A 15,620-nucleotide genomic window follows, 5' to 3' on the forward strand; every position below is an offset into this window, starting at 1 on the left:
GCAAAACACCTGCTGTTCGACAAATATCTATAGATACTACTCGAAATTGTCATTAACCTGAGTGCACTTTAAATAAAATAAACATTTCATTCAGAACGACTGACGACATGTCACGTACAAAATAAATACTTTTCTTAACGAAACTTAGTTTTGCACTTTACTTAAGCACGTGCTCAGATTGTATGCCATCCACTGCAACGTGCATTTGAAATCACTGTTCGAGAGATAGACGGACAGATGAAAGTCCATTGCATTATATGCCGTTGGATGGTGTGACGATTCGACGGCACATATCGTCTGGCATAGCTGGGGTTTCATGACAGAATGCATCTTTCAGTGCTCTACACAGAAAGAAATCAAGATGAGTCATATCTGGGACCTGGCTGGCTCCTGTGCTGAAGAATTCCGTTCTATCCAACGATTGGGAAACTTTTCATTCAGTATTCACGTTGCAGCGCGGGAAGACTGAGCTGGGCAGCCGTCTCGTTGGAACCACTGACACTTTCGCTTATCGAGTGGTATATCTTCTAGAAGAACAGGTAGATTTCTCGTATTTCCACTTTACACCCGTAAGATGAAATAAAGTCCAGCAACGGAATTTCCTTCAATGCCACACCATACGCTTTACGTTCGTGTTGTACCTGACGAAGCCAGCATGGACTTTCACCTGCCCAGTAGTGCATGTTACGTAATTTACATTACCGTGGTTCGTAAACGTTGCTCCGTCGGTAGAGACCACACTATGGATAAACGTAGTGTCGTGTCTCAGTGCTGTAGAGCAAACCGGCAAAATTCCATACGACGTTCGAAATTAAGTCCTCCGAGTGGCTGATGTAGTTACAGATGATAAGGGTGGAATTCATGTCAATGCAAGATGCGAATGACACTTGTCTGGCTGATCCCACATTCCTTGGCAATACGTCTCGTGCCACCGAGCGGTTTGAGCAGCGCCGTAGCCGGAGCAGCTTCTTCATGTTCTGCCATAGTCCAGAGCTCGTGGTCTAGTGGATAGCGTTGCTGCCTCTGGAACACGGGGTCCTGGGTTCGATTCCCGGCCGGGCTGGGGATTTTCTCTGTCTGGGGACTGGGTGATTCTGTTGTCCTCGTCATTTCATCATCATCATTCGTGACAATGGCTAGATTGAACTGTGTAAAAAATGGGACTTTGTGTGGGCGCTGATGACGGCGCAGTTGAGCGCACTCCAAACCACACATCATCATGTGTTCTGCCAGTTGCAGTCTTCGTCCTCGTCGTCTGACGAGGAAGCAGCCTGTTGGCACTAGTGACCTAATAATTCGGGCAACTGCCTGGCGCGACGGACAGTACAGACATCTCTACACTGCCGCACCGTTTCGGCAAGATTTCTTTAACATTCACCGAGTAAAAGTAGCATGTCTGACTTGTCACTGGTGTACAAGGGAAGTTCGACCACCGAGTTGCAAGTCCTTTCTGTTGACGGAACATTGAGCGATTTGCGTGTCGAAGAAGACGAAATGATGACGAGGACAACACAACACCTAGCCCCCGAGCGGAGAAAATTTCCCACCTGGTCGCGAATCGAACTCCGGCCCGCTGCAAGGCAGTCAGAGGCGCTGGCCACTTTTTTCCATTATGTTCGTTATTGTTCGTTGCATTTGGTCGGGTCGGACGTCACATGGGACCTGTTCATAGTTGATCCTTTCACTTAGTTTTTTTTAATACTATTGCAGAGGCAGCCAACCATCTGCCGAACACTTTGAGCTACCTTGCCGGCGCACTTAGGTAAAGAGGCGCACGGAACCGTGCACGAAATGAAAAATGAGCTATGTCTTACGTGACTTGCCCTGTATATAATCCAAGTCCGCTGCTTCAATGGTATTCCTTTATTGCGGTAGGCCTATTTCGGCTACAGTTGTCATTGTTAAGCTATCTAGACCAGACAGAACTTGACCAGACTCCTGGGTCTTTGCTGCCGAGCCGCGTGATTGAAACGCACGACAACAGCATTGTGGCGGTCGGTACCAGCCGGCCAAACACAGCAGCGGCCAGCTGCCTGCCCGCCCGTCAAGTGAGGAATCGTATTTCGACACGAGCTGGTCGCTGCGGCCAGCGCTTTCACCAGAAAGTACAGGTCCCGCGACGAACTCACCACGTCACAGTGATCGCCTCGAGGCCCACGAGAAAGACAGGCCGTGGCCGTGGAGCGCACGTCACAGCACCTGACACTGCAGGCCTTACGAGTTCTGCATCGATAGCTGACACATACCATGTGATGAATAGTATTTTTAAAAACTATCGATTCATCGATTAACTATCGATTGCTTTGTGCAAGTATTTTAAATGCAAAATAGCTTTCTAGGAATTTATTGTTGATTAAAGACAACAATACAGGATACGCAAATGTTGTTTTATAGTTAGTCAGGTACTTAAAATCTTGTCCTTTAGTCTATTGTTTAATATACAACTTCACAGAAGGTGCAGTTTTTGTTTTATAAAAAGTAACGTATTTAAATTCTTCTCCAATAGTCTGTTGCTTTTTTCATCAATTATTTCTTCTGCCTTGGGGAAAACTCTTTCTGCAGGCACTGAGGTCGCTGGACAGCACAAATATTTTGTGGCCATTACAGGCAACTTACTACTAGCTTTTATCCAATATTCTAATACACATCTGTGCGTGTGTATTACAGGTTTTTCAAAATAATGACGTAAGTCAATTATGGAAACTGACTGGTGTAACGACATCGACGTTACACTGTTGCTGTATCTGTGTGCATCACGTTTTGTTAGGCAATGTGTATCGTTGAAGTCACTATTCCATTATATTTCAGATACGTTTTAAGATATCAAAACGAGGTTTTCGGCAAACGATTTTATGCCGAGAGGCGATTATTTTGTTACAGTTCGTACTTTTCCATCAATCGATGAAACTACACAGATACTGTAGCTTTTTATCAGCCCAAGCTACGTACATATTGTAATGCGATTCGACTGCTCGTAAAAATAGTTGAACGGTGTAGCACTTATCAAGATAGTGGAAGGATACCGTATACACTGGGATGCCCAGTTCTTTGATACGGACTTTCGCTGAGCATTGGCATCTCAAGAACGCAAGTTTTCGGAGTGAGTGCGTGTGAGTTTTCGAACAGTCAGCAGGAGTAAGAGGGAAGAAGTCGACGGCAGGAAGACAGAAGCTTGAGTGCAGGGCCGGATTAAGGCCCAAGTAACACGAGAGGCCGCTTGGGGTGCGAACTGAGAGGGGCGGCTCAGGCGCCGCCACTGCAAAATGTGTACACAGCGTGTATAATAATTAACAACGAAATCAAACAATTTCTGTGTTCATTAGATTTACATTTATTTTTTTTAAAAAAATGGTTCAAATGGCTCTGAGTACTATGGGACTTAACATCTGAGTCATCAGTCCCCTAGGACTTACAACTACTTAAACCTAACTAACCTAAGGACATCACACACATCCATGCCCGAGGCAGGATTCGAACCTGCGACCGTAGCGGTCGCGCGGTTCCAGACTGAAGTGCCTAGAACCGTATTTTTAAATGAACAGCAACTGATGTATTAGGGAGGAATGAGAGGGAAATGGAAGACGAATGATACGCCACCTGTGTCAAATAATGGAAAAGGGGAGAGGGGGTGCTAAACTGTCTTTCGTTTGTGTGGAAAAATGTTCTCGAACCGGTCCTGCTCGAGCGAAACGAGGTATATTGAATGTTGTGGTAGTTAAGAGTGAGACGAATGTCAATGGAAGGTAAGAAATTAAGGTACGATAAAATGAAATGTTAATGAAAATTCCAGGCAAAGTAATGAAATGAGAAGTTATGGACGAAACGCATAGGAAGTTTGGTAGTTAAAGTGTTTAAGATTAACAATCACATGAGTGTAATGCCACATGACACTTGCACGAAACGGTATGTGTTTCACTTGCTAAGCAATGACGTGTGTGTGTGAGTACGAACTGAAGTATTGTTAAGTTGAAATTGTTATATAAACAGTCACTTTAGTTGCAAGTACTTTTTATTAATTGTAACGAAAGACATCTCATCTTCTATTGAACATCAATATAAAAATATTGCTGTTCCAACAGATCGAAACAGGTACATGGGATCGGTAATAGGTGCACGATCAAGGGTCTCAGCTTCCACTTTTTTACTCATTGATCACATTTAAGACCAGTAAATACTGCGAGATGGGGACACGTGTTTCAATTGACAGTTTAGCTTTTCGCCCGCCCCCCCCCCTCCACCCCCCCCCCCCCCCCCCCCCACACACACACGCACCTTAAAGTCCACTGGCGCTCCTGAAAAGAAATTTTTAATACGTTGCCACAATGGCTTTATTGTAGATGGCACTGGTTGAATTTATTGTATGTTTCCGAGACTTGTGGGAACAAAATTAGTGATGAAATTGCAATGAAATGAACACCCTCAGCCGCTTACAGGCGTTGACATGCGTCAACGAGGACAGATGAAAATGTGTGTCCCGACTGGGACTCGAACCCGGGATCTCCTGCTTACATGGCAGACGCTCTATCCATCTGAGCCACCGAAAATACAGAGGATAGCGCGACTGCAGGGATTTATCTCTGGCACGCCTCCCGCGAAACCCACATTCTCAACGTATTGTCCCGCACTACATTCGTAGTGCCCCCGCCCATTATACTCATTACTTGCGGCGCGTTGCCGATTCCCGTAAGAGTTCGGGCACTGTTTGTGCATTCGCACAGAAGAAGAAGATGGTCAAGTGGCCGGTGAGCCTTAACTATATATATACTAAGATGATATCTGTTCTTTCGGACATGTCTGAAAGAACAGATACCATCTTAATATATATAAAATTAGTGATCGCTGTCAGCGTTATAAAAGACATTTCTGCTCTGGTTATGATGGGGTTCACGCTTTATTTAGACTCTGAAGCTCAGGGAGCGGTAACCCGCATTACAGGATATTTGTTGCGCCCACTGAAAGTTCTCAGCAGCAGGCTGAACCAACTGTAGGGCCTGAGATTGTCTGGTGGCATCAGGGTTTTCCTATGAATGTCAAGATGTGACTTATGATCACCAGAGGACAGGACTGAAGGCATCACTTTGCGGAGAAAGATGGTTAATAGGAGAAGAGGCAGAGCTGACGATAATGGCTCAGTTGTAGGTAAGAAGCCAATGTGGAACGGTTTTAGGACAGAAGAGGAGGCAGAGATTGTGTGATAGGTGGAAGTGTCAGTCATCGAGCGCTGTCGTGACTTACAGCAGTTTTCCGGGATATTACGGCAGTTACCAGTTTCCGCTCCTAAACACGCTCTCACGACAGGTTTCTCGAGTCAGCGCATCTCCAAAGCACGTTAACAGCTACGTCACATCAAAAGTTCTGTCGTCGATTTCAAGTAACGTAACTGCTAGTAAGTCCGCCTCCGTAGCTGTGTGAGTAGTCAGTGTAGATAGGTTCCGAATTCGATTCCCGATACTGTCAAGAGTTTTTCCTAGGTAGAAGGACTAGTGCGGGATGCACTCTGCCTCGTTGTGCCAATTGAGGAGCTACTTGACCGAGCAGCTGGGGCTCGACGGTCTGGAAACTTTGCTCGGCTGATCCAATGCCCCTTCTGCATCACATGACACTGCCCCCTCCCCCTTCTGCAGTACATGACACCGTAAGGCAGAGGATGACTCTCCGTGTGCGTGTATATACCTCTATAAGTTATTATCTTTTATATATTCTGATCCATGCACTGTATTGTTATACAAAAATGGTCGCACTGCTGCAGCTGTCACTGTATTAGTTTTTACACTACAGTTTCGGCACCATTCCAATAACCTCTCACAAGCGAATTGATGCACACCTCGTTTAATATTCTCTTTCGGAAAAAACGATGTACACCTTCATAAAATGTTTTGTATCACGTCCGTTCCAAGAGTTCCGGATCCTGTACAGAAAATTGGAAAAGAGATAAACATAAACATCATTTCCGCCCTTTTTATTGCTTATGAAAACCACAGTTTGCATGTTGTACCACCATACAGCGAGACCTGCAGAGGTGGTTTAGCACGTCCTCTTGCACTGATGTATGCCTGTATTCGTCGTGGCATGCTACCCACAAGTTCATCAAGGCACTGTTGGTCCAGACTGTCCCTCTCCTCAACGGCGATATGGAGTAGACCCCTCAGAGTGATTGTTGGGTCACGTCGTCCATAAACAGCCCTTTTCAATCTATCCCAGGCGTATTCGATATTGTTCATGTCTGGATGATGATGTTTAGTTTGTAGGGCGCTCGACTCCTTGGTTATCAGCGCCTGTACAAAGTCCCAATTTTTACACAGTCCAATTCATCACGCTTCAGTTCCCACGACTCGCAATAGGAGCAGCAAAATTTGCACAAACTTTCGAATTCACTTAACTCCAACAGAATGAACTCAAATGTACACACAACATTATTCTGAACATGACTGACGGCATTTTCCGTTCGTTGTCAGATACAAAAGCGCCACCTGTAGGTTTAGCTAGCATCTGCATTTATGCTGAAGCATGTATTTCTCGCTGTGTTTCCTTATTTTGTCCAACCCCTGTATGTTGTGTTGCAGGAGACGCTGTTCAACGGCACGGCGGCCTTTCTGTACCTGAGTGCGTCCAGTTACCTGGCGCACGCCGTGCTGACCGACCTGTGGAACATGTACACCGTCACGCCGTTCTTCCAGGCCTACCCTGCCATGACGGCGGCTTACGTAAGTCTGCGCTGACAGCACTGTTCGTCCTGATAAGATAGCGACACACAGTGCAACGCTGGCGCGCGTGTAGACCAAACTTCTGTTTATTACCCTTTTTATTTTGGTGTGATTCTTATCAGGCACACGTAGAAGGCAAAATATCACGCAACAGCATAAGCAGCGCTATATAAATTATCCGTTTCTATTATCAACTTCCCTAAACCGCATTCCAACACTAACAATGATGATACACACTGGAATTTCGTAGTGGGGTAAGAATTATAAGGACCGATATTCGTTCCATATTAGAAGATTCACAACAATATATGGCTCACATTGTAGTTTCACTTATTTAAAATCAAAAATGGTTCAAATGGCTCTGAGCACTATGGGACTTAACTTCTGAGGTCACCAGTCCCCTATAACTTAGAACTACTTAAACCTAACTAACCTACGGACATCACACACATCCATGCCCGAGGCAGGATTAGAACCTGCGACCGTAGCAGTCGCGCGGTTCCAGACTGTAGCGCCTATAACCGTTCGGTCACTCCGGCCGGCTCACTTATTTAAGACAGATTTACTTTGGATGATGTTCCCAAATTCTCACGTATGAAATGAAATGTCAGTGATATACGAGAGACGTTCCAAATTGATTTACTATTTACTTTTTCCCTTCATTTATTGTGCGCCGTTTGGCTCATCATTACAACGTAGTTTCGAGTACGTAGAACTTTGGTCTAACCGTAGATCTTAGGACAATCACTATAAGCGTAACGGCGTAGTGCAGCATTTCAAAGTGTCAGGGAACTACTGAGCCATGCTGCCTCTGTAGGCGTCCATAATTGCGAAAGTGTTGCCGGTGCAGAATTTTATGCACAAACTGACCTCGCGATTATGTCCCATAAATATTCGATAGTATTTATGTCGGGTGATTGGGTGGCCAAATCATTCGCTCGAATCACCCAGAATATTCTTGAAAGCAATAGCGAACTGTTGTGGCCGAATGACATGGCGCATCGTTGCTTGGGAACACGATGTCCATAAATGGCTTCAAATGGTCTCCAAGTAGCAGAAATAACCACTTCCAGTGAATGATCGGTTCCATTCCATGTAAATACAGTCCGCACCATTGTGGATCCACCAACAGCTTGCCAGCTTGCGCAGTGCCTTGTTGACAACCTGTGTCCAAGGCTTCGTGCGATCTGCTCCTCACTCGAACCCTCCATCAGCTCTTATCAATTGAAATCGGGGCTCATCTGATCAGGCCACGGTTTTCCAGTCGCCTAGGGTTCAACCGATGTGGTCACGAGACCAGGAGAGCAGCCGCTGCAGGCGATGACGTGCTGTTAGCAAAACCACTCGCATCAGTCTTCTGCTGCCATAGCCCACTAACGCGAATTTTTACCGCAAATTTCGCCGCACGGTACTAACGAATACGTTCGTCGTACGTCCCAGATTCATTTCTACTGTTATTTCACGCAGTGTCGCTTGTCTCTCAGCACTGACAACTCTACCCAAACGCCGTTGCTCTCGATCGTTAAGTGAAGGCTGTCGGCCACTGCGTGGTTCGTAGTGAGAGGTAATGCCTGAAATTTTGTATTCTCGGCGCACTCTTGACACGGTGTTTTTTTTAAAACAGGAACCCCCGTTTTTTATTGCATATTCGTGTAGTACGTAAAGAAATATGAATGTTTTAGTTGGACCACTTTTTTCACTTTGACGCGGGATGCTGAATGTCCTGATTACGAGCTCCATGTGGCTGATGTGTAAGGCCTATATAGTCACGATAACGGGCCTAGTTGATAAGCTAATGCAGATTCATTCCCAAACAGTTCGTTTGGCGGACTGCAAAGCTCACGTCTGACACCAATAAAGAAACTATTTAACTTGAGGAGCTTTAAAGATATTTTTTTCTAAGTTAATTGATTTCTGCCCAGTACTGGGAGCTTGATATTACTGTATAACGTGTTATCTAATGAAGTTCATAGCTGTCTAACAACTTTGATTAATCGTTTAGCGTTCAGCGTTTTACCTCAACCACAGATCGGATTTAGAAAAGTAGTTGATCTATATCGGTCAGTGGCTTCTACTATGGGCCACTCTTATTCTGCCAAAGACCTCGTCAAAAGGATTATGTGAGACCTTAAAGGCCGGAAGGAATCACTGATCACTGACTGATAGGCACGAAATAGGTTGGCAATCCTGTCAGTCCAAAAAGTTTCCAGACAGAGTTCATCAAAAATAGAGAAACGTGAAGATGATTGTTTTAATGCTTCAAATAATCTACTTAGTCTCCTACCCCCGCCCCCTCCCCCTTCACCTGAGTACAAAGCACGGAAATTTCTGACAGCCATGTGAAACTATCGGGAGAGTACTTCTTTGGAATGCTGTTCAACTCGTGTGCCACACTTCCTTGAATGTCAGTTGTGTCGTCAATGCATTGACCCCTCATGTGAATTTCAGGAGTTTCTGTGGTAGGTTCGTACTGATGAGACCTGTCACGAATTTTTCAAAAAAAAAAGAAAAAAAGAAAAAAAAGAGATGTCCGCGTTTTACATTTCAATAAAGTCACGGCAGGCGTCTTTGCACACGTTTTCCTCTTCTTCGAAACGTTCTACAGAATCAAATGAAACTACGAGAGTTGTTACTTAAATAGAGGCAACTATTTATTCACAATCGATAGAAAAGAGTTACATGTTCGCACCTGTTACTGTCCTTCAAAGAAGTCACCGGCGTTGTGTAGAACCCGTTGCCAGCGATGTGGAAGGCGTAATATGCCGTTAGCAGTGCCTGTTCTGTTGATGGTGCGAATGGAGCGGCCTACTGCCCCGGAGGCTTTCCCTGCGTATGTTTTGTTTCCAGGGCTCTCGGGTGTCCACCTGACGATGGCGGAAAGGTTATTTGCCGAAATATCGTGGGACTTCAACGATCGCATCCGGTTGGACACCCGAGAGCCCTGGAAACGACATCTATTATGTATACAGGTTGGCTATTGATAGTGACGGGGTCAAATATCTCACGAAATAAGCCTCAAACGAAAAAAAAAACCTACAAAGAACGAAACTCGTCTAGCTTGAAGCGGGAAACCAGATGGCGCTATGGTCGGCCCACTAGATGGCGCTGCCATAGGTCAAACGGATATCAACTGCGTTTTTTTTTTTAAACAGGAACCCCCGTTTTTTATTGCATATTCGTGTAGTACGTAAAGAAATATGGAAGTTTTAGTTGGACCACATTTTTCACTTTGTCATAGGTGGCGCTGTAATAGTCACAAACGTATAAGTAAGTGGTATCAAGTAACATTCCGCCAGTGCGGACGGTATTTGCATCGAGATACGTTACCCGTGTTAAAATGGACCGTTTACCAATTGCGGAAAAGGTCGATATCGTGTTGATGTATGGCTATTGTGGTCAATATGGCCAACGGGCGCGTGCTATGTATGCTGCTCGGTATCCTGGACGACATCATCCAAGTGTCCGGACCGTTCGCCGGATAGTTACGTTATTTAAGGAAACAGAAAGTGTTCAGCCACATGTGAAACGTCAACCACGACCTGCAACAAATGATGATGCCCAAGTAGGTGTTTCAGCTGCTGTCGCGGCTAATCCGCACATCAGTAGTAGACAAATTGCGCGAGAATCGGGAATCTCAAAAACGTCGGTATTGAGAATGCTACATCATCATCGATTGCACCCGTACCATATTTCTAGGCACCAGGAATTGCATGGCGACGACTTTGAACGTCGTGTACAGTTCTGCCACTGGGCACAAGAGAAATTACGGGACGATGACAGATTTTTTGCATGCGTTCTATTTTGCGACGAAGCGTCATTCACCAACAGTGGTAACGTAAACCGGCATAATATGCACTATAGGGCAACGGAAAATCCACGATGGCTGCGACAAGTGGAACATCAGCGACCTTGGCGGGTTAATGTATGGTGCGACTTTATGGGAGGAAGGATAATTGGCCACCTTTTTATCGATGGCAATCTAAATGGTGCAATGTATGCTGATTTCCTACGTAATGTTCTACCGATGTTACTACCAGATGTTTCACTGCATGACAAATGGCGATGTACTTCCAACATGGTGGATGTCTGGTAGACAGATCGCGTGCGGTTGAAGCGGTATTGAACAGCATATTTCGTGACAGGTGGATTGGTCGTCGAAGTACCATACCATGACCCGCACATTCACCAGATCTGACGTCCCCGGATTTCTTTCTGTGGGGAAAGTTGAAGGATATTTGCTATCGTGATCCACCGACAACGCCTGACAACATGTGTCAGCGCATTGTCAATGAATATGCGAACATTACGGAAGACGAACTACTCGCTGTTGAGAGGAATGTCGTTACATGTATTGCCAGATGCATTGAGTTTGACGGACATAATTTTGAACATTTATTGCATTAATGTGGTATTTACAGGTAATCACGCTGTAACAGGATGCGTTCTCAGAAATGATAATTTCACAAAGGTACATGTATCACATTGGAACAACCGAAATAAAATGTTCAAACGTACCTACGTTCTGTATTTTAATTAAAAAAAACCTACCTGTTACAAACTGTTCGTCTAAAATTGTGAGCCACATGTTTGTGACTGTTACAGCGCCATCTATCACAAAGCGAAAAAAGTGGTCCATGGTCCAACTAAAACATTCATATATCTTAACGTACTACACGAATATGTAATAAAAAATAATAAATAACGTAGTTGATATCCGTTTGACCTAAGGCAGCGCCATCTAGCGGGCCAACCATAGCGCCATCTGGTTTCGTTCTTTGTAGTTTTTTCGTTTGACGCTTATTTCGTGAGATGTTTGGCCTGGTTACGATCAGTGGACCACCCTGTAGATGCAGACTCAAGCGATGAATGAGAATTTGTACCAAGGCCGGGATTCGAACCCGGATCTCGCGCTCATTAGGCAGATGCACTAACCACTATGCAAACCCTGGCCCAGTGGCTTTGCACAGTTACACAGACCAACCTAGCACGCCTCCCTTCTCAATCCAAACTAGCATCCACGCCTCAAACCACTGAAAACATATAGCTTCATTTGATTAAACCCCCTATGCTTGAGTTTCAGACAAAATGCCCCACTTCGTTCGATGTTGAGGTGCTATTCCAGTACAGCTGATGAGCCTTTGCAATGTTGTTCGATTTTAAGGTGTATACCAAGTGGGTAGAGACGGCCGCTGCTTCCTACTTCCTTGACTCGGGTAGGCGCGCCGGCCTCGGATCGAATCCGCCCGGCGGATTAACGACGAGGGCCGGTCTGCCGGCCAGCCTCGATGTGGTTTGTAGGCGGTTTTCCACATCGCGCTAGGTGAATACCAGGCTGGTCCCCACGTTCCACCTCAGTTATACGACTAGCAGACATTTGAAACACGTTCGCACTATTCCATGGATTACACTGGACGCTGGGGGAGGGGGGGGGGGAGGGGAGGTGCTCGGGGTGGCAACAGGAAGGGCATCTGGCCACCCCTTAAAATTAACACGCCGAATCCGGTTAACCATAACAGCAGACCCCACCAGTCTGGATAAATGCTTGGGAAGAGAGACCAAATGGGGGGAGACGTGAATGGAGGTTCGATTGAGAAGGGAGTTGTGCTAGGACAGTGCATGCTGTTATGCAAACCCACTGTGCCAGGTTGGCGCGATGGCTAGCGCATCTGCGTAGTGAGCTGGAGACCTGGGTTTCAATCCCATCCTTTAAACAAATTTCCAGTCGTCCCTTCAGTCGGCTTATACACATTCTGCAGAATGTCTTGAACGCGTTTCTCCATTGCGAAATGTGATATGGCAGCGTTGAGACACAGCAGCTGGACATCCACTACTTAACACTGCCAGCTCACAACCTATTACTCCAATGCATTTCTGTTGTTTGCAGTTTTTAGTTTAAGCTGCCAGCTTGCTTACTGCGCTAATGTCGCTTGAACTCCAGGAATAAAATCAGTCTCTTAACTTCTTTGCGATCTGCTATAACAATCTCATCGTTACTTCTTACTTCACAAAGAATATGGAAGTATAGGGGTGGGGCAAAAATATGGAAATCCCCCCAGAAATGCGAGTTTGAACATAAATGAAGATGCTAGCCAAGCCTGTAGGTTGTGCAGTAGTGTTTGACCACAAACGGTGCGGATGCAACGCCCTCAATATGTTGCAAATGTCAGTCATGTCCCGTGTTCTTCCAGCCTGACTGCCGCTATCCCCGCCGCAATCGTTAAGTTAGCTCAACGTGCCGCAAAGGAGACACAAGAGTACACGTGTACTGAATCACAGGCCTGGAAGCAGGCCAACTTGGTTTTCTGCAAGCCTGGCTAGCTTCGCGGGACCCGTTCAGACAGCTGCAACTGACAATATGTTGCGCTTTGCCCAATTTGACTAGGCAGGTATATGTTCGCGTAGGTAGTTTCACTGCAGCTCATTTATCGTAAAGATGGCGGCAGCCAAATGAACAAACTAGACTTAAAGGAGACTGAGGAGCAATTAAGAATTGGGTGACATGTATCAGTCACGAAACAGAGCCCATGTCCAGCGGAGGAAGAGTTTTCATGTTTTTATGAAGCGGCTCCAAATAATAAGCGGTAGGTGTCTCGTAATGTAAACTGTGTAAAAGTTATTAAACACTTATTCGGGAACCTTCAGTATATTGCGACATGTTTGTAAATTTGACCAGCAATTTCCTCACTCCATAAATATTTTGAAAGAGGACAAAGATTCTGTGGCTGACAAATGCGTGGAAATGCGTTCTAAGGACATGAGGCAGTTTAGCAATGTACAGGATCTCTAAATTTAGGGGAAACATTGACTGAAACAGAAAAAACTATGGGTCAGCGGATATTAAAAGCCACGTTCTGTTAGTGTGAAACGCAGTGTGAAGAAATATTAGTATGAAAGGAAAGCTTCTACTTTCAGACATGTACTTTTTAGATTAACGTAATAGGAAAAATTAACTTCGTGTTTACTAAAATAGATCTGTGGAATTTAGGGTGAATTGTTTTTGTCGTTCAGAATGAGTTCGGCTAATACGCAATACACGTCCTGGGAAAATTGATATAACTGGGATTATTTTTGTCTGAAACACAGTAAGGTTACAGAAAATAGGACTCCTAAAACCTTACTTTAGGGGGCGTTGCAATATAATAAACATCTTCAGATTCTTAGATGCGCAGGATATCGATTTTCAGATATGGTTCTGCTTACTACAGAAAACATGTATTACATGTGGCCTGTTGATGTTCGAATTGAGGATAGCCAGTAATAGTCGAAAGAGGGTGAAGCTGAAGAGGAAGTCTTTGATATCGAAATAAATAAATAAGCCCGAAATACGCAGAAACGGAAAAAAGAGGAGAAATAAAATCCACCATTTTCTGACGTTCAATGACCCAAAATGGATATATATTTTAGTGAGCCTCGTCTTGTCATGTAAGGTAAAAAAAGACTTTTCGTCAACTTCTGAACCCTGCTCATGACACTACAGTGACAATGTGCAGAACAAACTGCTGCCGTACGTAGAGTAAATTGTTTTTGTCATTCAGAGTGAATTCGGAAAGATAGCTTTAGCCTGCTCGGATTGGGAGTAGTTTCGCTTGGATGGGAGTAAAACAACCTGTCCGTTCTGCTGACAGCTTGCGTCAGCTTGGCTGTCGGGCTAACAGGCAAGCATGGGCAGGTTAAAAGCGAAATGTGTACACCTCTGATAGCTGTGAGTTCATTATTTCTCAGCTCAGTGAATTCGAACGTGGACAAATTGCTAGTGATAGTATTGTGGTGCGCTTCCGTAACCAAGATCGCTTAAGTGTTTGGTGCTCCAACAGGCACTGCGTAGAAGGTTTATACTTCATACGGGGAAAGAGGAGAAATACTTCATCTGCCTAGTCACCGCGCGGATGAAACGGTGTGTTGAGGGATCGCGACAGACAGTCATTAAAGTGGATTGTCACGAAAAATAAGCAGACGACAGCCGCAAAAGTCACTTCTGACCTGAATGTTGCACTCGCGAACCCTGACGGCACCATTACAACACGAAGGGAGATCGTAAACAGGAAACTGCAGGGCGAGCTTGAATTAAAAAAACGACTTATTGGTGATGAAAACTCCCGTAACAGGAAAATATGGTGCCAAAGCCACAAAACCTGGACTGTGGAACAATGGAAGGAGGTAATTTGGTCGGATGAGCCTTGTTTCACACCGTTTTCAACTTCTAGCTGAGTTTACACCCAAGAGTGAAACTTGGCGGGGATTTGGTGATGATTATTTTTTCTTTTGTTGTTTGAATCATCAGTCTTCTGGCCTGCGGCGAATACTTATCCTGTGCTAACCTCTTCATCTCAAGGTAGCACTTCCGCCCTACGTCCTCAATTATTTGTTGGATGTATTCAAATGACTGTCTATCCCTAGAGCCCTATGGTTTTTACCATTTACAGCTTCCTCTCGCAGCCGGCCGGAGTGGCCGAGCGGTTAAAGGCGCTACAGTCTGGAACCGCACGACCGCTACGTCGCAGGATCGAATCCTGCCTCGGGCATGGATGTGTGTGATGTCCTTAGGTTAGTTAGGTTTAAGTAGTTCTAAGTTCTAGGGGACTTATGACCACAGCAGTTGAGTCCCATAGTGCTCAGAGCCATTTGAACCATTTTTGCTTCCTCTAGCGGTCGCGCGGTTCCAGACTGAAGTACCTAGAACCGCTCTGCCACAGCGACCGGCAATGTTATCGCTGATCGCAAAGAAATTCCGATACTGATTTTATTCCTGGAGTACAATGCTGTACTCCGAACGTATATGCTCATAAATTTTTTTCCCAAATTTAGGCCTATTTTTGAGACTAGTAGATTTCTTTTGACCAAGATGATGATTTGGGCAACAACACTGTGGTATTCCATGGATCCCATGGCTACCTTGCAAGATCACATTACTACTAA

The 15,620-nt window shown here is 45.1% G+C and overlaps 1 protein-coding gene across 1 annotated transcript in view; it reads left to right on the forward strand.

Annotated features, from left to right (window-relative positions):
• Positions 1-15,620, forward strand: part of LOC124802892 (protein singles bar) — a 127,344-nt gene that overhangs the window by 88,168 nt on the left and 23,556 nt on the right. Inside the window, exon 4 of the mRNA XM_047263952.1 lies at positions 6,564-6,704. Within this exon, the coding sequence (XP_047119908.1) occupies positions 6,564-6,704 (141 nt within the window). The remainder of the gene's footprint in view (positions 1-6,563; positions 6,705-15,620) is intronic.

This window comes from Schistocerca piceifrons, chromosome 1, assembly GCF_021461385.2.
Source record: "Schistocerca piceifrons isolate TAMUIC-IGC-003096 chromosome 1, iqSchPice1.1, whole genome shotgun sequence".
NCBI lineage: Eukaryota > Metazoa > Arthropoda > Insecta > Orthoptera > Acrididae > Schistocerca > Schistocerca piceifrons.